The sequence below is a fragment of the Sus scrofa genome, chromosome 13, assembly GCF_054392235.1.
Source record: "Sus scrofa isolate SSC_HxYL_T2T_F1_AM1 chromosome 13, Sscrofa_HxYL_maternal_Yorkshire_Landrace_v2.0, whole genome shotgun sequence".
In the NCBI taxonomy this organism is placed as follows: Eukaryota; Metazoa; Chordata; class Mammalia; order Artiodactyla; family Suidae; genus Sus; species Sus scrofa.
In genome coordinates, this window is record NC_139395.1 from 46,698,085 (window position 1) to 46,723,118 (window position 25,034).

General features: G+C 44.3%; 1 protein-coding gene across 1 annotated transcript in view; it reads right to left on the reverse strand.

The window, feature by feature from the left end:
* The window catches only part of USP4 (ubiquitin specific peptidase 4), a 55,124-nt gene that overhangs the window by 10,762 nt on the left and 19,328 nt on the right, over nt 1–25,034 (reverse strand). The window contains exons 7-16 of the mRNA NM_001243188.1: nt 19,796–19,936; nt 18,853–18,970; nt 16,161–16,334; nt 11,665–11,823; nt 10,054–10,278; nt 9,249–9,332; nt 8,214–8,308; nt 5,774–5,965; nt 4,172–4,260; nt 87–314 (exon numbers count right to left, since the gene is read on the reverse strand). Of these exons, the coding sequence (NP_001230117.1) occupies nt 87–314; nt 4,172–4,260; nt 5,774–5,965; nt 8,214–8,308; nt 9,249–9,332; nt 10,054–10,278; nt 11,665–11,823; nt 16,161–16,334; nt 18,853–18,970; nt 19,796–19,936 (1,505 nt within the window). The remainder of the gene's footprint in view (nt 1–86; nt 315–4,171; nt 4,261–5,773; nt 5,966–8,213; nt 8,309–9,248; nt 9,333–10,053; nt 10,279–11,664; nt 11,824–16,160; nt 16,335–18,852; nt 18,971–19,795; nt 19,937–25,034) is intronic.

Genomic DNA, 25,034 nt, shown 5'->3' on the forward strand with positions numbered 1-25,034 from the left:
AATGCAGTGATTACTAAGAGCAAAGATTTTCCAATAGATCCTAAGTCCCCAAAAGCCCAATTTGAAAGGTCAGGGAAAGTGCTTACAGTTGAGTTTAAGTAGCTTCCCATCAGTTGCAAGGGAATTTATGTCAGCTGTGCCATAAGAGTTCACAAGACTGAAGGTAAAAAGCCTTTCAGGGCAGGGTCTGTCTTTGAGCTTCTTTTGGGAGGTCTCACCACGGTCACTCCCCGATTCATCCTCCCCACTGCCCTCTGTTTCTGAAAGCTGCTCTCTGCCTTCCTCCTGATGCTCCATTTCCTCTTCGTCTTCTCCTAGCACACAAATGAAAAATAACGAGTATATAATTAGCCACCATTTCAGTGCGGAAATTTTTATTTCATACCTAACTATGCTGCTTCCTTCTGGATACTGTTCTGTGTATGTGAAACCATATCCACCCCTTTGCATTTACAAGGCCCTTGAATTCCCATGTGACCCTCCCCACAACCTGGTAAGCAGGCAAGTGGGCACTGCTACTCCATGATGAGGATACGGAGACCCAGAGAGATTCAAGGAATCACCTGAAGCTACAAAAGTGAGTCAGCAGTCCTGCTAGTCCTAAATGTGGGCCTCACTTGGTACTTTATTGGGCTTTACCCCACAGAGTCTGACTCTTTCAACTTGATCATTAGGCCCACAGAGAGAAAAGGACTAAAATTAAACACATACTCAATACTCAAGAAGACAGTTTGGTAAGAAACAATTTAAACTTTTCAATATTATAATAACACAGATATTAAGTTCCTCTACAAGAAACATGGTGATTGGAGTTCCCATCATGGCTCAGTGGTTAACGAATCCGACTAGGAACCATAAGGTTGTGGGTTCGATCCCTGGCCTTGCTCAGTGGGTTAAGGATCCGGCATTGCCATGAGCTGTGTTGTAGGTTGCAGACATGGCTCGGATCCCATGTTGCTGTGGCTCTGGCGTAGGCTGGTGGCTACAGCTCCAATTAGACCCCTAGCCTGGGAACTTCCACATGCCGCGGGAGTGGCCCTCAAAAGGCAAAAAGACAAAAAAAAAAGAAACATGGTGATTGTCCCTTCAACAAGTATTTATTCAATGTCTCTAAGACGCAGGTGTCATGATGGGTCCCAGGGTTCAGAGCACACAGGATCCTTCCCTCCTTTTTTCTCTTCACTCACTTGAGAGTACTGAGTTTTGGAGTTTCCGTCGTGGCTCAATGGTTAACAAACTTGACTAGCATACATGAGGACACAGGTTTGATCCATGGCCTCACTCAATGGGTTAAGGATCCTGCGTTGCATAAGCTGTGGTGTAGGTCACAGACGTGGCTCTGGCATTGCTGTGGCTGTGGTCTAAGCCAGCGGCTACAGCTCCAATTAGACCCCTAGCCTGGGAACCTCCATATGCCGTGGGAGCGGCCCAAGAAATGGCAAAAAGACAAAAAAAAAAAAAGAATCCTCTTTCAAAGGCAGTATATCTTGGAATTCCCTAGTGGCCCAGCAGATTAAGGACTGTCTGTGGTATGGGTTTGACCCTGGCCTGGAAACTTCCACCTGTCAAAGGTGCGGTGCAAAAAAAAAAAAACAACAGTCAGTGTATCCTGAGAGTGTTCAAGAGGAAGGACAAGTCAGGCCTGGGACAACACAACAGTTTCTTTCTTTTTTTCTTTTTTTGTCTTTTTGCTTTTTCTAAGGCCGCTCCCTCGGCATATGGAGGTTCCCAGGCTAGGGGTCTAAGCAGAGCTGTAGCCGCCGGCCTATGCCAGAGCCACAGCAACATGGGATCCGAGCCGCGTCTGCAACCTACAACACAGCTCATGGCAACAATGGATCCTTAACCCACTGAGCAAGGCCAGGGACTGAACCTTCAACCTCGTGGTTCCTAGTCAGATTCGTTAACCACTGAGCCACGATGAGAACTCCAACAGTTTCTTTCAAGCCAGAAGAAAAGCAGAGCCTTGGATAAGGGTGTGACATGAGGCTCCACTAGCAGCACTCTGAAACAGCCAGTCTCAGTTCTCACAGAGGTTCCTTTCCCAACCAGCTCACTTCACTCCTGACACAGTGGCACTGCTCCTTTTATAGCCACGTAAGCCTGCACAAACTCTCAGGACGGCAAGTGAAACAATGCCCTGCCCAGGACACATACAGAATCAGGAGACAGCCACCAGTGGCCTAACAAGGAGCCATGGCAGTAAAGAGGTTAGCATTATTATAACCTTAAACAGAATTTTAATGCATCAAGACTCAATCATGGAATGCAAATGAAGGCAGTAATTCTTCCTGAGCAAGAGACTGACAGAATGTCTAAGAAACTAGGCTAATTGTAACAACAGCAAATACTTAGAACCCGCTACTTTTTTTTCCTTCTTGGCCACGCCCAGGACATATGGAAGTTCCTGGGCCAGGGACTAAACCCACGCCACAGCAGTGACCCAAGCCACAGCAATGACGACACCAGGTCCTTAACCTGCTGAGCCATTGGTGATATTAATTGAGCATTTATTATGTGCCAGATACTTCAACCACACTATCTCAATCAACTATAACCTCAGCTCTTTGAAGCCATGATAATTTTCCCATTTTGCAGATGGGTAAACCAAGGTTCAGAGGGATGTAATAACTTCGAGATCCACCCCTCACCTCGAGCTGGGAATCACTGTGTCTCAGCTGCCAAAGCACTAAGAACCCACAGGTCACCTGAGGTCTGCTGGGAGACTACTGCTACCACCTCAACATCTCTGCTTGTGGGATCTGTGCACAAAATCTGCTTCTGTACATCCCTAATGGGAATACATCATGATATTCTGGGCAAAAATAGGAGTATGGGGAATTCCCACTGTGGCATAGTGGTTAAGGATTTGGTATTGTCTCTGCAGTAGCTCAGGTTGCTGCTGAGACACAGGTTCGACCCCTAGCCCAGCATAGTGGGTTAAGAATCGGAGTTCCCGTCGTGGCTCAGTGGTTAACAAATCTGACTAGGAACCATGAGGTTGCAGGTTCAATCCCTAGCCTTGCTCAGTGGGTTAAGGATCCGGTGTTGCCGTGAGCTGTGGTATAGGTTGCAGACACGGCTCGGATCCCGCGTTGCTATGGCTCTGGCGTAGGCCGGTGGCTACAGCTCCGATTGGACCCCTAGCCTGGGAACCTCCATATGCCGCAGGAGCGGCCCAAGAAAATGGCAAAAAGACAAAAATAAATAAATAAATAAATTAAAAAAAAAAAAAAAAAAAAGAATCCAGCATTGCCACAGCTGCAATTTGATCCCTGGCCTGGGAACTTTCATATACCATGGGTGTGGCCAAAAAATAAAAATAAATAACGTAAATATGGGTGTAATAAATGCTCAACTAAAATACTAACAAAAATTTGGAATGTCCCTTCAGGATAGAGCCTTATGGTCATTATTTTTTAATGTCAATTCTCACATTCCAGGGTTGTGTATCTTGCAGAAATCAGGGCATTTGGATTTGCAACTGAGAATTTGCAAAACTTAGAGGGCATTCCCATTTTATAGGAAGTCATCTAATCAGTCACCTAGGCCCCAAAAGAAGGGTGACAGCCACAATGAAGGTCTGACACAGCTCCTTGGTCACAGATGAGCCTGTAAGCCCTAGGCCACACAAGGATGGCAAGGGCTCTGGGTTTCCTGCAACAAGCTTTTCCAAACATGGCTCTCTTCACTCCCATAGCAGAAGCTACCATAGCCACCTACCACCTGTGACTCCCTGGGAAAAAACACCCAAGAGAACCTGTCTCTGTCTTCTGATTGGTTGGATAGGACACCTGTTCTCCCCAGGGGCAGATGATGTATGGTGGGTAAGGGCCAAGATAACAGTTCTGAAGACAGAAGCCACTGTGCAGAGGCAGTCAAGTGTACTATGCAATCCCAAAAGATCAGAATCAAATCCTTGCTCTGCTTCAAGTCACTCAGTCCTATTAGGCTGAGTCACCCTAAGGTGAGACCTATATTACACGTCTAAGAAGATTCCACATGATGTCAAAGTTAGACAACAGGCTTTGGCAGAGCAGAATGATGCAGACAGGGCTTACAGGTCTGCTCTCCAGGCAGAGCCTCACTCTCCCATACGTGTAACACCTTGGAAGAGGGAGGTCAGGAGGGATGTGGCCAGTCACAGCCCCACAGTGTGGTAAGCACTCACCTTCACAGCTGCCCCTAGAGCCATTGCAGGCCCCCGGTTCCAAGGGCGAGCTGCCAGACTCATCAGGCAAAGGCTGTTTTATATAGCGGCTTGAAAAAGAGAAAGAAAGAAATTGTTGGTTGTAATATCTATCTATTTTTATCCACTGCTCAGAATTCCTAACTTATATATTCAGCTATTCACAAAGAAATTTATGTAAATAAAAGGGCCTTAAAAATCACATGGTGGGAGTTTTCTTGAGGAACAGCTGGTTGAGGATCCAGTGTTGTCACTGCAGTGGCTCAGATCCCCTCTGTGGCTCAAGTTTGATCCCTGGCCCAGGAATTTTTATATGTCATGGGCATGGCCAAAAAAAAAAAAGCAAAAAAAAAAATCATGTGATGAATCAACACATCAAGAAACTGAGAGGAACCCAAGAGAAAACTGAGAGGTAACCCAGTTACCATGTCACTAAAGACTCTAGCAAAGTCTGTCTCATATCTTTGATAAATATTACAAGGCACCATCATTTACAAAAATATTTCACAGGTGGGAGTTCCCGTTGTGGCTCAGCAGGTTAATAACCCAGCTCGGATCTGGTGTTGCTGTGGTTGTGGCGTAGGCCAGCAGCTGCAGCTCTGATTTGACCCTTGGCCTGAGAAATTCCCACATGCTGCCCTTAAAAAAAAAATTTCCTAGGAACATTATCACTTTCAGAATGATATTGGAATACTTCAGAAACAATATTCAAATACAAAATGCCAGAGTTCCCAATTGTGGCGCAGCGGAAACAAATCTGACTAGGAACATGAGGTTGCAGGTTCAATCCCTGGCATTGCTCAGTGGGTTAAGGATCCAGCGTTGCCATGAGCTGTGGTGTAGGTCGCGGACATGGCTCAGATCTGGCATTGCTGGGGTTCTGGCATAGGCTGGTGGCAACAGCTCCAACTGGACCCTTAGCCTAGGAACCTCCATATGCCACAGGTGCAGCCCTAAAAAAAAAAAAAAAAAAAAAAAAAAGGACAAATACAAAATGCCATCAAAATACTAAATACGGAGTTCCCGTCGTGGCGCAGTGGTTAACGAATCCGACTAGGAACCATGAGGTTGCGGGTTCGATCCCTGCCCTTGCTCAGTGGGTTAACGATCCGGCGTTGCCATGAGCTGTGGTGTAGGTTGCAGACGCGGCTCGGATCCTGCGTTGCTGTGGCTCTGGTGTAGGCCGGTGGCTACAGCTCTGATTCAACCCCTAGCCTGGGAACCTCCATATGCCGTGGGAGCGGCCCAAGAAATAGCAACAACAACAACAACAACAAAAAAAATAAATAAATAAACTTTAAAAAAAAAAAAAAAAAATACTAAATACTAGACTCCCTCAAGTAGGTAGTTGAGAGGTGTGAAGACATGATTCCAGGGACCAGAGGAGACTTACATGCCCAGAGTCATGGTGCCAGATGCCCTATATCAGAAGTACCTGCCTGACCCTCCCAAGGGCTGGCACAACTACATATCAACAGAAGTGAACACGCAGGGTCAATACAGCCACTCTGCAACAGGCAGTCACTACTATTACTGAGCCTGTCTTATTTTAGATAACAGGCAAATTACATTCCTATCACCAACCTGATACGCTCACAAACAGCCTGGTACAAAAATTCGAGGGTGAGCTTGTGCTTTGGGACAGAAACCAACAGAGGCTGCCCATACAGCACCGCCCCGGTGGAAGTGCTCGACGGCCTGGACTTCCTCTCCCTGAAGTACACAGGAAGCGTGATACATTCAGAGCCATCCATGGAGGTGCTGCAGACCTCGTACCTGTGTCAATCACATAAGAGAGCACCTTTAGTAGCAGGTCCCTGTGACTGACAGACATCTGAGCTGCAGCCACTTGGTGGCCAGGACTATGGTTACTAGGCTAGAACATACTTTAGCACAAAAAGTGGATAAGCCATTTCCAAGACAATTCTAGAGGCTGGGTCAAGAACCCCAAAGAGGATCACTGTCAACATAATCTGAACCTACACAACCCATAACCTGAGGCTAATGTGATCCTCTTTCCCCCAACCATGGCCTCAAAATCTGTGGTCCTTCGACTGGGACTCAACATAGACAACAGCTGTCATCTGGACCATTACTTCGAACACAAAGGCACACGAGGGGGCCCAGCCACCAAGTTCATCTTGTCACCCACCAAGGAGCTCAACTTTTAGAAAAAGGCATTCTCATTTATAAGGATGTATACCTAGAATATAAGCCAAAAACTCTTTATTTTAAATGAGGAAGCAAATTTATAAAACTGTTTGCCATCTTCGTTCAAAAACATTGAAGTAAAAGAATCATATTTAATTTTTAAAAAAATCATAGATAACCAAAGAATTTCTAAATACAAATCAATGATTTTGAAAAATATGTCTTACTTAGTGAATACATGGGATTGAGGAGATTTATAGATGTTTTATCCTGGAACAGATGTTACCAAAATTGCTGGCAACCGACTGTAGTCTTTCCCTCTTCCTATAGGGGGAGACACAAACTTACTGATTCAATTTTTGAAAACTATAAACACAAATACAAACACAACCCTCCCCAGTTGCCTGGCAAACAGTTCTGACTGTAGTATGTGCATGAGGAGTTCAAAGAAAATCTCACAAAAATGTCCAAGGTGTGCTCGAGATTAAGAACGCTGGAGTCCAGCATAAAGGTCAAGAACCAAGCCTTGGAGTGAGGCTGACCCAGGTTCTAGGCCCATACTGCCACTTTCTGGCTACTGTGACCAAGCCAAGTGCCCTAACTTCTGTTTACCTAGTGGACAATGGGATCACCCTCCGTAGAGTGTAGTGGTGAAAATTAAATAACTCAGAGCACAGTACATCACATGCTCAAGAAGTATTAGATGCAACAATTGTGTTTTCATAAGACAATTATCAATGCATCACGTAACAATTTGCTTTCCTACTGCTTATCCCTCAAGCCCTGTGAAAAATCTGTTCTCAGTGGCTTGCCATGCTCCCAAAAAGATGATGCCCCAGTTCTTCTCAGCTCAGGTATACGTGAACATTAGTTTCCAGAATTGAGGAAGACTGTGTTAAGGATTTGGGGGTCAGAAGTGGATAGGCTCAGCCCTGAAGTCTAGTCCGAGCCTGAGTCTAGTTTGTAAAGTGAGGGAGTATGGCTGGGAATGGGGAGGCAGCCGATGCATTGGTTAATAGAACCAGGATCTTGGATGTGGTCAAGAACTGTATCTTTTAGAGTGACCTAGATGTCACAGGTCCCAAAAACATAAAGGGAAGGAAATGATTCCTTTGTGTCCTGCATTACTCAGCCAAAACTAAAAACCAAAACAAAATCCTAATAACCTTTCTCAGCAGAGACAAGTTTCTGAGTGAGAGGGAATGAAGGAGAGACAGTGTGGGGTGGTCCATATGCAAGCTTCCCTGAACAAGCGGCTGTGTGGGAGCTCGAGCAAGCTCACACTCCACCCTACCCCGCCTGGGAGAGGGACACACACACAATCACACAAAGCAGCCCTGAAGTAAGAACTGGAGAACACCAGCTAGAGTTGGAGTACACTGTCTGCACAGGGATGAGAAAACCAAGTGTCAAAAGACTGCAGATATGAGAGCTTAAATCAACCTTCCCTGTCATTCTGAGATGGCACCTGCCTGAGGAGCCCCTGCCTATAGCTTAGAGAAAGGATGAGACCCTCCCTGTACCACAGCCCTTTTCCTGTCTTCCCACGGCCCCTCCCAAAGCTGTGATTCTTCTTGAGCAAAGCATTTCTGACAGCAGGACTATCTGCAGGACCACTGAATAGGCCTTCTTAACATGTAACAACTGTTGACAAAAGCCTTGTTCCAGCTGAAGAGTGTTATCTGGAATGTCTAGTTCTGAAATGCCGGTAGGTAATGCTGCCCACAATTCCCTGAACACTCATCTCTTGCACCCAAGGGTTGGAGCAAATCCACATGAGCATCAACTGCCAGATATGCTCTGGAGACACCAACACAGCAAAGACTCTAAAACGTTTCTTTTGACCCTGCAGCAGAAACCACTGAGTACTCACACAAAAATATCATCCCGAGGCATGATGTGGTTTAAACCTTCATCCATTTGGAAAATTTTGTGGAACCGGTGATTATACACATCTGTGACCACCATCTAAAAATCAACAGTAACAGAAAGGTGACGGGATTGATTAGAGAACATCTACTTAATACTTAGGCACGAAAGAAAAAAAAAATGTGCTGCTGAAGTGTTGCCTCCAGAGAGATGGCAATACAACCAGCCCAGAGTTCAGGGGCCAAGGTCCAAGGTGGGAGCAGCATGGCTGCCTCCAGCATCAAACATGCTAGTACATTGATCCCAAGGTTTTGGGGTTTACTTTGTCTTTTTAATTTTTTAATTACAGTTGATTATGTCCCAAGGTTTATGATGGGAATTGCCCTCAAGGGGCAGGAATGATGGGGAATAAGTGCTGACCAGAGACTAGTAGTCATCTAGAAGCCTTTAGGGTATTCCCAGGGGGCAAAAGTCCTCAAGACATCCTCAGCACACAGCAGAAAAGACCAAACTCCAACCACCAAGACCTACCAACTGAAACTAGCAGGGGTACAAGGGGAGTGGGGAGAAGGGCATTCATTGATCAGGGCTGGGGGAATCCAGGAGGATCGGTTCTCATGTAAAGGGAAATCTTCACTTTTCCCACCTCCACACAGGGCCAGGCTCAGGAGATAGGCCAGAATAAGCAATTGTTTTTAAAGAAACATTTCTATTAAGTCACTCCACAGACTTACGGAGTTTGAGTCAGAAAAGAACTTCCGGCTTCTCACATTACAAATGATGTCAGGTATAAAGGGGAGGCAATGTGAGAGCAGAGCCCCACTCCTGGCCCTCTGACCAATGGTTAATGTGTTCTCAGTTCCCAGGGCTGGAAGGGACAGTCTCAGCCACAGTGTGCACAATGAACGAGAGCCAGAAAGTCTGGGGCATCCAAATATAATCACTACCCTCCAATAAGTGGCTAAAAGGTTGAAAATTAATTTCAAAGGACTATGAAGTGCTCCCAATAGGTTGAGTGCCACTCAATACCCCGCCTTACGTTTTCTGCAGCAACGCCAGACAACCTGGAGAGAGCCTCGCACAGATCAGATACAGCACCCATTAGCGGCACAATTACGCGGTACTGCAAAGGAAAAATGGGAGGGGTGACAAGGGTGCTCTGCAAAAGGTAGGAAATGAGCTGGAAGGAGCAGGTATCATGGAGGGCAGAGGTGTCCCTCCAGAAACAGTGTATGGTGAGATCCAGATGAGTAGCCAGCAAGTCTTCTGCATCAACACTGCCTTTCTACTTAGGCATCACCACAGAAGCTAGGCTATCTTAAAGCCTTTCACTACTACCTTTAAAGAAATGCTAAAATTATTAAAATTATACAGATTGCCAACGTCCTTGTTATCTTTCTTTAGAGATAAAAGAAAATAAAGCCAGAAGACTAAGCATACAATAAACCATCAACGGGGCTGGACACTAAAACTGGTTGGTCATACCTTTTGTTCTGGCCAAGCTCTCCAGGCTGATTTAGGAAGAAACCTGATCAAGCAAAGCACTCTGTTCCTAGTTTCCTAACATTCAAAGATATCTTAGCAGATCAGCCAGGTTCCTTAGTCAAATGAACGGAACATAGAGAAAAAGGGACAGAGAAGCCCAGAGGACATTCACATTATGCTTAAATGACATGAAATTACACAAAAGTCTGATGGAGGACAAGGGCACACACTCAAGGCAAGTCCCAAGAAGTTTCAGAGGCATGTGATGGAATTACTGTTGAAGCATATGGAAGAAGCCCTACTCTGGGTCTGGAGACCATTCAAAACAAGGAATACCATGAGGGTGTTAATTCTCTTACCTGGGTAGGCCTGCAGTGAGGGTCAGCAGGAACCAGGAAGATCTCCATAACTCGATCTTTCTTCAAGGGCAGGGGGAGAGTTAGATAGCAAAATGGGTCAAAGGTCACAGAAATCTTAGCGCACTCTGGGCAAACCAAAGTAGATTTGAAGAGGCCATGGAACGTGTCCACAATCACAGAGTCATTCCTTAGCCTATGATTCTCCCAGGCTTCCTTTGCCACCACCTGGAAGAAAGGAAAAAGGATAAATAAGATATTCTCAACATCCCCCAGTTCTTTTTTTTTTTTTTTTTTTTTTTTTTGTCTTTTTAGGGCCACACCCACAGCATATTGAGGTTCCCAAGCTAGGGGTGGAACAGAAGTTGTAGCTGTTGGCCCCTACCACAGCCACAGCAATGCAAGATCCCAGCTGTGTCTGCAACCTACAACACAGCTCATAGCAACGCTGGATCCTTAACCCACTGAGTGAAGCCAGGGATTGAACCTGCATCCCTACAGATGTTAAGTTCATTAACCACTGAGCCACAACGGGAACTCCCATCCCCCAGTTCTGAACTTCTGCACCCAGAATGATTCAGAGCAAAATGTGAGATGCACTGTGAGGCATTTGTGCAGCCAAGAATTTGGTCCAGGCCAACAAGGGCTAGGACAGCTCTTAGTGTACCATACTCATACCACATACCAGCTCCATGCCCAAACTCACACTTATCAAGTGTTGATGGAGGGAATTCCTGTCATGACTCAGTGGAAAAAAATCTGACAAGTGTCCATCATGATGCAGGTTTGATCCCTGGCCTTGCTCAGTGGGTTAAGGATCTGGTGTTGCCATGAGCTGTGGTATAGGTCACAGATGTGGCTAGGATATGACATTGCTGTGAATGTGGTGTAGGCTGGCAGCTACAGCTCCAATTTGACCCCTAGCCTGGGAACTTCCATATGACACAGGTGTGGCGCTAAAAAGACAAAAATAAAATAAAGTGTTGATGGAGATCTACGGGAGTCTGATGAAGTGAGAGCACTATGAATACACAGACGTGACCAGTGGAAGGACTGTCTCCTACAGGGTTTCCCGTGATTCGGTCTCTTCAGTGAGGTTTTAATTTATAATATAGTTCACCTAACTCATGGTTTTTTCCTTTAATATGTGAATGCTACCTTAAAGTATTCATATTGATCAACCCAATAGGATAACTTAAATACTAAATTCCCTTTTCATAGATCTGAAAATCAAAGCAAAAAAGTGTAAGTGCTCTAATAATATTAATAACAAACTTTTAATAATCATAGATGGATTTTAATGAAAGCAGTAATAATCCTAAGGGCCCACACTACAGGCACTTGACAGTTTTCAGAGTGCCCCAGTCTCTGGTTCACCAATGTAATTATACTAAATGTGAAGAAGCCCAAGAGGGAGCATCAGGGGTAACTAGAGTTAGCCCCTTTGTAACCTGCAATACATTTCACTATCAGACTGCACATCCACGTCACTAATGGTGAGAGGCAACAAGGAGACTGGCAACAATATTCCAATACCATAAGAATGCCCCTGAAACTCTCAGTAGGAGGAAGCCTCTCTGGAATAATCTTGTTCAAAAATCTTCAGTATCATACCGCATCTGGCCGCCCATTGGCATCCTTCAGCTCCAGGTAGGGTTTTTTCTTCACTCGGTTCAGATCTTCATGCAATCCGTCTAGAAGAAAGGCTAAGAGCTCCTGAGAGTCTTGCTGCTGGTAGCCAGAAAACTGAGGGGCAAAACGTCCCACCTGGGTCTACAACAAAAACAATGGGATCAGAAGGCATAAGTTATAAAGAACCAGTGGAGTCAGATGGGAAACTGTCATTCAAAAAAAAATTTTTTTTTTTTTTTTTTGGTCTTTTTGCCTTTTCTAGGGCCGCTCCCACAGCACATGGAGGTTCCCAGGCTACGGGTCTAATTGGAGCTATAGCCACCGGCCTACACCAGAGCCACAGCAACGCCAAATCCTTACCCCACTGAGCAAGGCCAGGGATCGAAGCCACAGCCTCATGGTTCCTAGTCGGATCCGTTAACCACTGCACCCCGACGGAACTCCAGGAAGAGCATCTTTGGTCCAACAGCCTAATTAACTCCTTGGGGACCTAACAGCCAGTAGTTCTTACCAGAGAGAAGAGGACTAAGACCTGAAATCCAGAACAACTACAGACCAGGAACCTGAGCCACCTAGAAATGCGTAAAGAGTGACACCCTCCAGAGCCACACCTCCTAAGCACAGAGGTGAATCACTCTCCTACTACCTTCTTTGACTCAGAATTTCTCTAAGAACTTTACAAATGCATTTGCATTACCCACAGGAATCTTTCTGTCCATAACAACCCTCCTAGCCCTAAATAACTATCTGCCTGGTATTGCTCTATACTACAGATCCTCAGGGTGCGATAACCAAATAGTGGCATCAGCATCATCTGAAGCATGTGAGAAATGCACATTCTCAGGCCCCGCCCCAAACCTAAGGGATCAGAAACTCTGGGAACAGTAATTTACATATATTTCCCAAGGATTAATGTGACCATGGGGGTGAAAAGAATTCATTTTCAATTTCAGTAAACAACCTAAGTTTTTTATTTTGTCACTGGGCTAAGGGGCTATTTCCACCCCATTCTGTGAATCAGTTGTTTCATGAAGGCTCCTTGAACAACACAGGATTTCCAGATTTCAACGGGGAGAAACACTCAGGGAAATGGAGAGGCCGAGTTGCTCCAAGGGCCACTGCAGTTCACCCATCTCCCCATCTTCCTAGTTGAGGGATCCAAGTAAGAACCACCCCTTATACCACCTTCCCCATGATATTTTTCACAGAACTACAACAAACAATCTAAAAATTTATCTGGAACCATAAAAGACCCAGAATTGCCAAAGCAATCCTGAGGAACAAAAAACAAGCAGGAGGCAAAACTCTCCCAGACTTCAGACAAATACAGAGCCACAGTAATCAAGACAGTGTGGTACTGCTACCAAAACAGACATACAGACCAATGCAGCAGAATAGAGAACCCAAAAATAAATCCAGACACCTAAAGTCAATTAATCCTCGACAAAGGAGGCAAGAAGAGAAAACGGGGAAAAAGATAGTCTTTTCAGCAAGTGGTGCTGGGAAAACTGGACAGCTACATGTAAATCAATGAAACCCTCACACCATGCACAAAAATAAACTCAAAATGACTTAGGAGTTCCTGTTGTGGTGCAGCGGAAGCGAATCCAACTGGGAGCAATGGGGTTGCAGGTACAATCCCTGGCCTCGCTCAGTGGGTTAGGGATCTGGCATTGCTGTGGGCTGTGGTGTAGGTCGTGGACGCGGCTCAGATCTGGCGTTGCTGTGGCTCTGGCGTGGGCCGGCAGCAATAGCTTTGTAGGACTCCTAGCCTGGGAACCTCCATGTGCCGCAAGTGCGGCCCTGACAAGACCAAAAAAAAAAAAAAAAAAAGGCTTAAAGACTTAAACGTAAGACAAAACACCATAAAACTCCTAGGAGAGAACACAGGCAAAACATTCTCTGACATCAACTGCACAAATGTTTTCTCAGGTCAGTCTCCCAAGGCAACAGAAATAAAAGCAAAAATAAACCAATGGGCAGAGTTTCTGTCGTGGCGCAGTGGAAACGAATCCAACTAGGAACCATGAAGTTGCGGGTTTGAACCCTGGCCTTGCTATATGGGTTAAGGATCCAACGTTGCCATGAGCTGTGGTGTAGGTCACAGACATGGCTTGGATCTGGCATTGCTGTGGCTCTGGAGTAGGCCAGCAGCAACAGCTCCGATTCGATTCGACCCCTAGCCTGGGAACCTCCATATGCTGTGGGTGCGGCCCTAAAAAACGACAAAAGACAAAAAAAAAAAAAAAAGAAAAAAAGGGGGGGATGTAATCAAACTCACAAGCTTTTGCAAAGCAAAGGAAACCATAAAAAAAAAAAAAAGATAACCTACAGAACGGGAGAAAATAGTTTCAAACGATGCAACCAACAAGGGCTTGATCTCTAAGATATACAATCAACTTATATAACTCAACAGCAAAAAAACCAACAACCCAAGTGAAAAATGGACAAAGAACCTGACAGACGTTTCTCCAAAGATATACAGATGGCTGACAAGCACATGAAAAAATGCTCAACATCTAATTCTTAGAGAAATGCAAATCAAAACTACTATGAAGTACCACCTCATAACAGTCAGAATGGCCATCATTAACAAGTCAACAAATAACAAATGCTGGAAAGGGTGTGAAGAAAAGGGTACCTTCCTATACTGTAGGAATGTAAACTGGTACAATCACTACAGAAAACAAAATGGAGGTACCTCAGAAAACGAAATACAGAACTACCACATGACCTAGCAATCCCACTCTTGGGCATATATCCAGACAAAACTTTCACTGAAAAAGACACATGCACCCGCATGTTCACTGTAGCACTATTCACAATAGCCAAGACATGGAAATAACCTAGATGGACATCAACAGATGAATGGATTAAGAAAGTGTGGTATATATACACAATGGAATACTACTCAGCCATAAAAAAGAACAAAATAACGTCATTTGCAGCAACATGGATGGAGCAAGAGACTCTCATACTAAGTGAAGACAGAAAGAGAAAGACAAATACCATATGATATCACTTATACCTAGAATCTAATATGCGGCACAAATGAACCTTTCCATAGAAAGAAAAGAAACTCATGGACTTAGAGAACAGACTTGTGGTTGCCGAGGGGGAGAGAGAGGGAGTGGGATGGACTGCGAGTTTGGGGTTGCTTAATAGATGCGAACTATGGCATCTGGAATGGATAAGCAATGAGATACTGTTGTATAGCAGAAGGAACTATATCTAGTCACTTGTGATGAACATGATGGAGGATAATGTGAGAAAAAGAATACACACACACACACACACATATATATGTATGACTGGATCACTTTACTGTACAGTAGAAATTGACAGAACACTGTAAATCAATTATAATGGAAAAAATTAAAATCATATTCCACGAATATCAACCCAATTCCTGTCTTAGGGGGCCCAACTAAAACCAAAGTGGGGGAGTTCCCGTTGTGGCTCAGCAGTAATGAATCTGACTAATATCCATGAGAATGCAGGTTCAATCTCAGGCCTCACTTAGTGGGTTAAGGATCCAGTGTTGCCATGAGCTGTGGTATAGGTCACAGACGAGGCTTGGATCTAGTGTTGCTGTGGTGTAGCTCAGCAGCTATAGCTCCCCTTCAATCCTTAGCCTTGGAACCTCCATATGCTGCAGGTTCAGCCCTAAGAAGACAAAAAAAAAAAAAACCCCACAGGAGTTCCCGTCGTGGCACAGTGGTTAACAAATCCGACTAGGAACCATGAGGTTTCGGTTCGGTCCCTGCCCTTGCTCAGTGGGTTAAGGATCCAGCGTTGCCGTGAGCTGTGGTGTAGGTTGCAGACAAGGCTCGGATCCCGAGTTGCTGTGGCTCTGGCGTAGGCCGGTGGCTATAGCTTCGATTGGACCCCTAGCCTGGGAACCTCCATATGCCTAGGGAGCGGTCCAAGAAATAGCAAAAAGAAAAAAAAAAAAAAAAAAAAAAAACCCACAGTGGGTACAGGTTCCAATCTCAGAGAACCTGGAAGTACTTTTCAGATACTACTGCAAATTAGACTGAATTTGTATGGTCTGTTTAGGGTGTTGACCACTTAAAGAATGCCATTCTAGCGGCCTAGTGGGTTAAGAACTTGGTGTTGTCACTGCTGTGGCTCAGGCTGCAGCTGTAGCACAGGTTTGATTCCTGGCTTGGGAGCATTCCGCAATGCTGCAGGCATGGGCAAAATTAAGGAAAGAAAGAATGCCTCCATAGAATACATCATTCTGAGGAACCAGCTTATAATACAAATGATTTCTGTAGTATCCTCAGCCCAAAGGTGGGGGTTGAGTCACTGAAGTATGTGCTAAATGAGTGAACAACAGAAAAGAAGGATCTGATCATATAGTGCTTTCAGTCTCAGTCCATCTTACTTGCAAAATACAAGTAAAGGAATGCTTTATTATAATGCTAAACAACTCTCCTCAAAATGGGAAAAAGGAGAATCATTTATCAACCTACTTTGAACATTCGAGGTGCCACATGAGCATCCCTTCCAGACCACATCTGCTTAATGAGCTCTGCATAGGCCTCTGCAATTTCCCCTTTCATTCCCAGAGGGTTGTCCCTGTTGATTTCAGCTTCATACTCATCTTTGAGAAAGTAGTCAGTCAGTGGTGCAGTGTTGCTTAAGCACTGAAAGAGAACATAATCACAGGTCATACCCCTTCTGGAGAGCATGCAGAGACAGAAGATAAACCCAGTTCTAAATGACCAGTAAGGGTCACCCCAATGAAATGAAGTGCTCAGGAGAGTCTCTGATGGGCTGACAACAGTAAAGCATAGCCTCCCAGAGGCCCAGGCTAGAGGCCAAATTGTAACTAACCTCCCAGGGATACTGTCTTGGAGGAGTTCACACTCACTGTCTAAGAACAAGCTCTGATGGCAAAAGCTGTACCCCAAGTACCTGACACAGAAATTTTCTGGTCAATGGAAGATAATCTTAAAATATTTTTTTATTGAAAAGTGACTGTGATATTCTACTATTTCATGAGAAGACAAAATATAAGTAAGCCAAAGGCAAAATATTTTACTAGCGCCACAACATTATGGGTCGCAGATGCAGCTCAGATCCCCGATTGCTGGCTTTGATTTGCTAAGATTTGATTTACAGTATTTGTGTCTACAGTCATGAGATACAATAGTCTAAAACTTTTCTCTTTTTAAAATTCCTTGTCAGGAGTTCCCATCCTGGCTCAGTAGTTAACAAACAGGACTAGCATCCATGAGGACAAGTTCGATCCCTGGCCTTGCTCAGTGGGTTAAGGATCTGGAGTTGCCATGAGCTGTGGTGTAGGTCACAGATGCGGCTCAGATCCCCAACTGCTGGCTGTGGTGTAGGCTGGCAGCTGTGGCTCTGATTCGACCCCTAGCCTAGGAACCTCCATATGCTGAGGGTGCAGCCCTAAAAAGACAAAAAATAAAAATTAAAAAATTAAAATAAAAAAGATTTTCAGGAGTTCCCGTCGTGGCGCAGTGGTTAACGAATCCGACTAGGAACCATGAGGTTGCGGGTTTGATCCCTGCCCTTGCTCAGTGGGTTAAGGATCCGGCGTTGCCGTGAGCTGTGGTGTAGGTTGCAGACACGGCTCGGATCCCGCGTTGCTGCTGTGGCTCTGGCGTAGGCTGGTGGCTACAGCTCCGATTGGACCCCTAGCCTGGGAACCTCCATATGCCATGGGAGCGGCCCAAGAAATAGCAAAAAGACAAAAAAAAAAAAAAAAAAAAAAGATTTTCATATCAGAATATCCTGCCTTGTAAAATGATTTGGGGAATAAAAGAAAAGAAAGATTGGTTCAATGGGTACTTTTGCTTTAAATCTTTGAATACATTCACTAGCTCACAAGAGTTTTTCTTTAATCACTGGAAGATCAATCATTCTATGTGATAAAGCCCCCCCAAAAAATTCTGGACAAAACTTGAGTGAGTTTTATGGTTGGCAATGCTCCAGGCCTACTATTTGCATCAATGATCGACCCTAGGGAGTTCCTGTCATGGCTCAGCAGTTAACGAACTCAATTAGTATCCATAAGGACCTGGGTTCGATCCCTGCTTTGCTCAGTGGGTTAAGGATCCAGCATTGCCGTGAGCTGTGGTGTAGGTCACAGGTATGGCTCAGATCCGGTGTTGCTGTGGCTGCGGCATAGGCCAGCAGCTATAGCTCTGATTAGACCCCTAGCCTAGGAACCTCCATATGCCCCAGGTGTGGCCCTAAAAAGACAAAAAAAAAAAAAAAAAAAAAAAAAAAAAAAAAAAGATTGACTCCACAAAGAGAGGACAACAAAAGCTATACAATGGGAACCCTCCTGGATTGCACTATTCCCTTCTTACCTTAGGGGGATTTTTTTTGCTGCACCCATGGTATGAGGAAGTTTCCCAGCCAGGGATCAAACCCTTGCCACTGCTGTAATACCGGTGACAATGCCAGATCTTTAACCCACTGAGACATGAGGGAACTTCCTCACCTTGGCTAATTTTAATCTGTATCCTTTCCCTATAATAAACCATAACTGTGAGTGTAATAGTTTTAAATGAGTCTATGAGCCCTTCTAGCAAATTAATGGAACTGAGGGTGATCTTAAGGACCCCCAAACTTGCAGCTGATGTCAGAAATAAAGGCAGTCTTAGGGATTGAGCCCTCGTAACTTTGCACTTATACTCCAATTCCAGCCCATGCCCAAAACAGTAGTAATTCATGGTACATGCTCAACAAATACTTGATGGATGAATAAACGAGGTTTCAAAGAGAGGCTATTAGGATTTTCTCTAAGAAGGGGCATGAGGTGGGACAGCTCGTTGGTGAAAAGATGGTCAACCTCAAGCAAGAAATAATTTAGCCGCTCTGAGTTCTCATCCTATTAGAGACCAGGCAAGTAATGAAGTACTTTCTGAGATCATTCCCTAATGATCTACAAAATTCAAAATATTTTTACTGCAAAATCAAAGGTAGAACTAAGAAGATATTTTGAGGCCACAAACACTGAAGAGGCCATTCTGTACTACCCAGTGGGAGGTGCCCTGGCAGGGATCCCTGAAGTACTAACAAAGGACCCTTGGGGGAGGATCCTCCCAACATCTTAGAGGCCACTCCCACCTCCCAAGCCTCAAGTATTATGAAGACAGAGTGTTCTGAGATGGCAGCTCTCCCCTCTACCTGCAAAGCAGAGTTCATGAAGCAGGTGTTCCCCAGGTTTCCAAGTCCACAGAGCCCAGGTTGTACGTGAGACGATGGGGACTCCTGACAGTTATACGAAGCAGAGAAGCCAGATCCACTAGAAAACACAACCCACGTGAGCAATAAAAGTGAGTGCTGCACACATACCCTCAGGATGACTTTTGGGGCTCTTCTGGGGTCTCTAGAATTCTCACCTGATAAAAACCCCATGATTCAAGTTCTCTATTCTCCCCTCTCCAGCCCTCCAGCTTCCCAACCCCCACCTTGATTTGACATGATAACAAGTGATAAACACACACTTAAAGGGAGGAATGCTGTTTGAATTCTATGCTCTCAGGCTTTGGCAAATGCTAATTTTGCATCCTTCCAGAAAGATAACTGCCAGGTGACTTCGGGGAAGAACACTGTGGTTATCAAGATCAAAGCTTGCACCTGCCATCACCCACCAGGTCAGACTCAGTCTTGACAGTGTCTGAGTGTGCATGCACTCTCTTGCCTCACCTTCCTCTTCCATCCTGTCTGTGCTATATGGCAGGTGCTCCTGAAACGCCTAGAGAAAGGATCACAGCCACATAGAGGGGCAACAGGCAGGGGCCCTCCCACAGCTAACAGGCATCCCCTCATACCTATTCTGCCATATGGCCAGCCCACTCCTTCACAGACAAATGCAGTGACTCCCATACCCACCAGTGACTTAGGCTATGGGGAAAACACCAGCTCATAGGAAGACAAGCAATGTAAGTCAGAACCAGGAGGCATACTTTACTGTGGGTATTAAAAGAAGCAAGAAACCACATGCAGCATATTCCCATGGGGACCCCTAATCCCACTACGCTTAGTGTAGCAGCAGAGAAGCTGTCCAGGTACAGCCTGGGAAAGGACTCAGAGGGAAAGGAAGTGAAGTTAAAGGACCTGCTCTTACCCCCTGCTGACACCGGAACTGTGCATTCCAGAGGTGTTAGTGCTATCACCATTTGCAATGGGAGAGGCAGACACTGAGGAATAGGGACTTGCTGATGATTTTGGAGAGGTAGTAAAATTTCTGCTAGGCACAGTGCTTGATCTGGGAGAGAGAAGCAGAAACAATGCTACTGACTTTTTGCAAAAAGCAAGCCCTATTTAATGCCTTAGGCCTCTTGTCAAGAAATAAAATGTTCTCGGAGTTCCTGTTGTGGTGCAGCAGAAACGAATACGACTAGTAACCATGAGGTTTCAGGTTCGATCCCTGGCTCACTCAGTGGGTTAAGGATCCAGCATTGCCATGAGCTTCGCTGTAGGTTGCAGATGCAGCTTGGATCCTGCATTGCTGTGGCTGTGGTGTAGGTCAGCGGCTACAGCTCCAATTTGACTCCTAGCCTGGGAACCTCCATATGCCGCAGGTGCAGCCCTAAAAAGCAAAAACAAAACAAAACCAAAAAAAAAAAAAAAAAAAAAGCAAGAAATAAAATGTTCTCCATACACAGTTATTTAAAATTAACTGCAAAAAGCCCATTTCCATGCTATTTCAAGATAAATTTTATTTAAGTGAGAGTAAGGAAGTTAATTGATCCTCTTGTCTCATTCATCCACATGGTCATATACTGAATCTTTCAGTAAGATAAACCATAAGGTTGATCTTCAGGGAATCCTACTTTGATTTATAAATCATAAGCTTCCCTGAATTTTAGGAGTAACCAGTGAAAGAGACAGAAAAAATGGCCATAAGAGATGAATTTCCCCAAAAATATTTGACCCAAATTAAACAGCTGGATACAAGTACACTAGAATAGAAAAATGGCAATACAGTTTCACTGTGCTATTCAAGGGGAATTGCTTATGTTTGGTTCTCTAAATATACCAAATGTAAATCTCTGTTTCAAACTTATATTTCAATATTTTCCACAGTGTTTTATTTTAGATTTATTCCTACTTTCAGATTAATTCAAGAGTTAATTGGAGTTCCCGTCGTGGCTCAGTGGTTAATGAATCCGACTAGGAACCATGAGGTTGCAGGTTCAATCCCTGGCCTTGCTCAGTGGGTTAAGGATCCGGCGTTGCCGTGAGCTGTGGTGTAAGTTGCAGACATGGCTCGGATCCCACGTTGCTGTGGCTCTGGCGTAGGCCAGTGGCTACAGCTCCAATTAGACCCCTAGCCTGGGAATCTCCATATGCTGTGGGAGAGGCCCTAGAAAAGGCAAAAAGAGAAAAAAAAAAAAAAAAAAAGAGTTAATTGCCCTAAATCTTATATTGATATCATTTTTATCAAGTTTTCTACTATAATCCACATAAGAACATGTAGCAGAAAGTGAATCATCTCCATTGTTTCCAATACATATAACTAATTTTCCTTCTAGATTTGGAGTTATTTTTAGAATAGAGAAAATGTTTAAGATGTGTTGTCCCTGCACAGTGTCCTATCTCTAAGGATCTGATGTCAACCAGTGTTTCTTGTGAGAAAAAAGTGGAATATGGCAACAAAGCTAAGGAGTGATCCCATACCCTCACTGTAGACAGATGTCAAGGAACTAACCAGGGGCCTAAATGGATGTCAGGAACCGAATTCTGCTTCACACTCAGAGGTCACGGCTAGGGAGGAGGAAAGAGGGCTCCCCAGCCTCTCACCTTCCCATAGGAAAATGCGCCTTCTCTAATCCTGAAGAATATTTGCTTCAGTGAGCCTCATCTTCATACTGTAAAGGAGTACAAGAACTAAGGCAGCTCCTTAAGTGAGGCTTGCCAGAGCCAAGAGCATCCTCTTCTGCCACACAGGTGACTTAAGCACACATCTGAGGCCTGTCCCATGTGATGTCTGTATTCCCAGCCTCCTATGCAGGTTGTCACCACCCAAGGCTGGTCTGATAATGGCAAGACTCAGTTATCTCAGGCCTGGAGATACTACAAGACAGTGAAATTCAACTTCTGACATACAAAACTTCTAAGACATATGGCTTAATACTCTCCTTTTTATTTTTTTTTATTTTTTATTTTTTTGTCTTTTTGCCTTTTCTAGGGCCGCTCCCGCAGCACATGGAGGTTCCCAGGCTAGGAGTCTAATCAGAGATGTAGGCGCTGACCTACACCACAGCTCACGGTAACGCCGGATCCTTTAACCCACTGAGCAAGGCCAGGGACCGAACCAAACAACCTCATGGTTCCTACTCGGATTCGTTAACCACTGCACCACGATGGGAACTCCAATACTCTCCTTTTTAGTAAGTGCCAAGTGGTAACTTATTCTTTTCCCTCAAGGGCAAAAGTCCATATAAAGCCAATACACATAATCCAAGACATATCAATTTCTTAAACAGACATTTCTGATTGAAATGAAAGAAAACAAAATTTTTTATTTGGCATTTGATTAAATGTTCTAGAAAATACTGCCAGTGGTTTTCAGAGTAAATTCAGTAAAAAAGAAACCCAATGATGCTTACAGAAGGATATTTTTATATGCTTGAAAATTTACTTAATACAAAGTTGTATTTTTTTTTTTTAATTTCACTCTTGACAGACGAGTCAAAAAGCAGGACCTCTGTGCAGAAGTGACTTGTATCTGAGAAATGCTTGGGCGCTTGTCACTTGCACTGCAAGCTGAGAAACAGGCAAGGACAGGATATTCCTGACGTGAGCCAAGACCTCACTCTCAACTATGACCAAGTCTCACTCCACAAACGTTCTGAAAACAAAAGGCTACATGTCCAAATAAGGATCCCTCTTCTCCTAAAAGGTATTTTGGTCAAGCCTCTAGTCTCCTGACACCTTTCTACTGAGATATTTCCTGATCCTAGGCATGCTTCATCATTACCATCACAACTAAAACGTGCCGTGACCTACAGCTGAGGCCCTAAAACATTCATGCCTACCCTCCTTGTTCCATCGCTCTCCGCTTGCCTTCAGATGTTCTCCAGGCTAAATGCTACTCTCAGGACGAGCCCACCCTTTAAGACTGACCTCAGGTATTCAGGGTCCAGCATTTGGTATGACCATTAAGACAACAATCAACTCTTAGCCAGAATCCTCACTGCCTTCACAACATACTAAGCTTTGACCTCTCTCACACCAACACTGCTAAACCCTCATCTGTGGGCAACTCAAATCTCTATTTCAGAAACACTGGCTTCTTCCAGGTCTGGGCAAGAAGATTTTAAAGGGGACTGTGGTGCTGAGCTACCCAGGCCTTACAAACATCAGGCAAGTAAAGTTAAGGCAAGCAAAGGTAGAATTAAAGAGTTAGAAAGACTAAAAAAAAAAAAAAAAAAAAAAAAAAAAAAAATGAAGTCAGATCTATAGAAAACCTTGGAGCACTAATACAGCAGTTGGAGCAATCCACAAGGAAGGAAAAAAACATCTGAAAATGCTGAGAATTTACAAGAATGTCCTCACTAGTGAATAAAGGAGGTGAATGGAAATAATTTCTTTATGCTGTCAGGATACATATAAAATTAATGAAAGTTCCCTTGTGGCACAGCAGGTTAAGGATCCAGTGTTGCTGCAGCTGTGGTACAGGTTGCAACCACGGTTCAGGTGCAATCCCTGGTCCACGGGTGTGGCAAAAAATATATATAAAATAAATAAATAAAAATTAATTCTTTTAGTGGGTTTTTTTTTTCAATTAATTCAATCATTGACTTTCCCTGGATGACACATTCACTTGGCATACTTTCCCATCCTCTCAATTTTAACCTGTGTCTTCTTCGACAATGTATTACTGAACAAGGCTGGTTTGAAAAAAAGTATCTCGGAGAGTTCTCGTTGTGGCTCAGCAGAAACAAATGTGACTAGCATTCATGAGGTCGTGGGTTCAATCCCTGGCCTGGCTCAGTGGGTTAGGATCCGGTGTTGCCATGAGCTGTGGTGTAGGTTGCAGATGTGGCTCAGATCTGACATTGCTGTGGCTGTGGTGTAGGCCGGCGGCTACAGCTCCATATGCTGTAGGTGCGGCCCTAAAAAGCAAAAAAAAAAAAAAAAACCCAAAAAACAAAAACAAAAACTCTCACCTGTGGAGTGTTCCTGTGGCGCAGCAGGTTAAAGATCCAACATTGTCACTGCTGGTATGGCAGTTTCTTAGTTGCCTCATAAGGTACCATGATTTATAATAAATGTATGTTCTGGTTTGGTACGAGGTTCTTTCTTTTTTCTTTTTTTTAGTTTTTTAGGGCTGCACCTGTGGCATATGTATGAAGGTTCCCAGGCTAGGGGGCTAGGGGTTGAAATGGAGCTGCAGCTGCCAGCCACAGCCACAGCCACAGCAACTCGGGATCTGAGCCATGTCTGCATCCTACACCAGAGCTCACAGCCAACGTCAGATCCTTAATCCACTGAGCAAGGCCAGGGATTAAACCTGCATCCTCATGAATACTAGTCATGTTCATTTCCACTTAGCCACCAGAGGAACTCCCAGTACAAGGTTCTTGATACAAAGCCCCTAAAATTCTTGTAATTTCCTAAGTGACCAGAATGATGGGAGTACCTTTGGTTATATTTTGGCCTTCTGTCCTTGGTTCCTGAAATAGCTCCAAAGTGACAAAGACGAAAGGACTGTCTTTTATTTTCAACCATATCTCAGTTTATGTATATGACTTTTGGAAATTCCCAAAGGATGAGAATGCTAGTTGCCAGGGGAACCAACCTTATGATTAGAAGGTTGGAACTTCCAGCTTTACCTGCACAACTCCACCTCTGAAGAGGGAGAAAGAGCTAGAGATTGGGTTCTGTCACCAATGGCCAAATGTTTCATTCATTTGTGGCTTACTGAAGCCTCCACAAAGATGCCGAAAGCATGAGATTCTGGTGAGTTTTCATTCTGGTGAACACAAGGAGGTGCTAGAAGGGTGACAGCACCTGGTAGAGGGCATGAAAGCTCCTCACTCCTTCTCCTTGGCTATACATCTCTATCATTTCATTGTTTCTGAGTTATATCCTTTCATAATAAACTAGCACCCTACTAAGTTAACTGTGAAGTGACCACCTTTGAAGTAGAAGCCACACATGGGAGAGCAACGTGACAGAGAAGCTGAATTTCTAATAACAGCAGCACTGAACTGCCCACCTCAAAAGGTCCTTTTGGAAAGATATAAGCATCTATCTTGCTTATGGTACTAATTTTCAGGTCTTTCTTAATTGCCACCAAACCTTTCCTAAACAACACAACATGTTATACAAAAGATAGAAATTCGGGAGTTCCC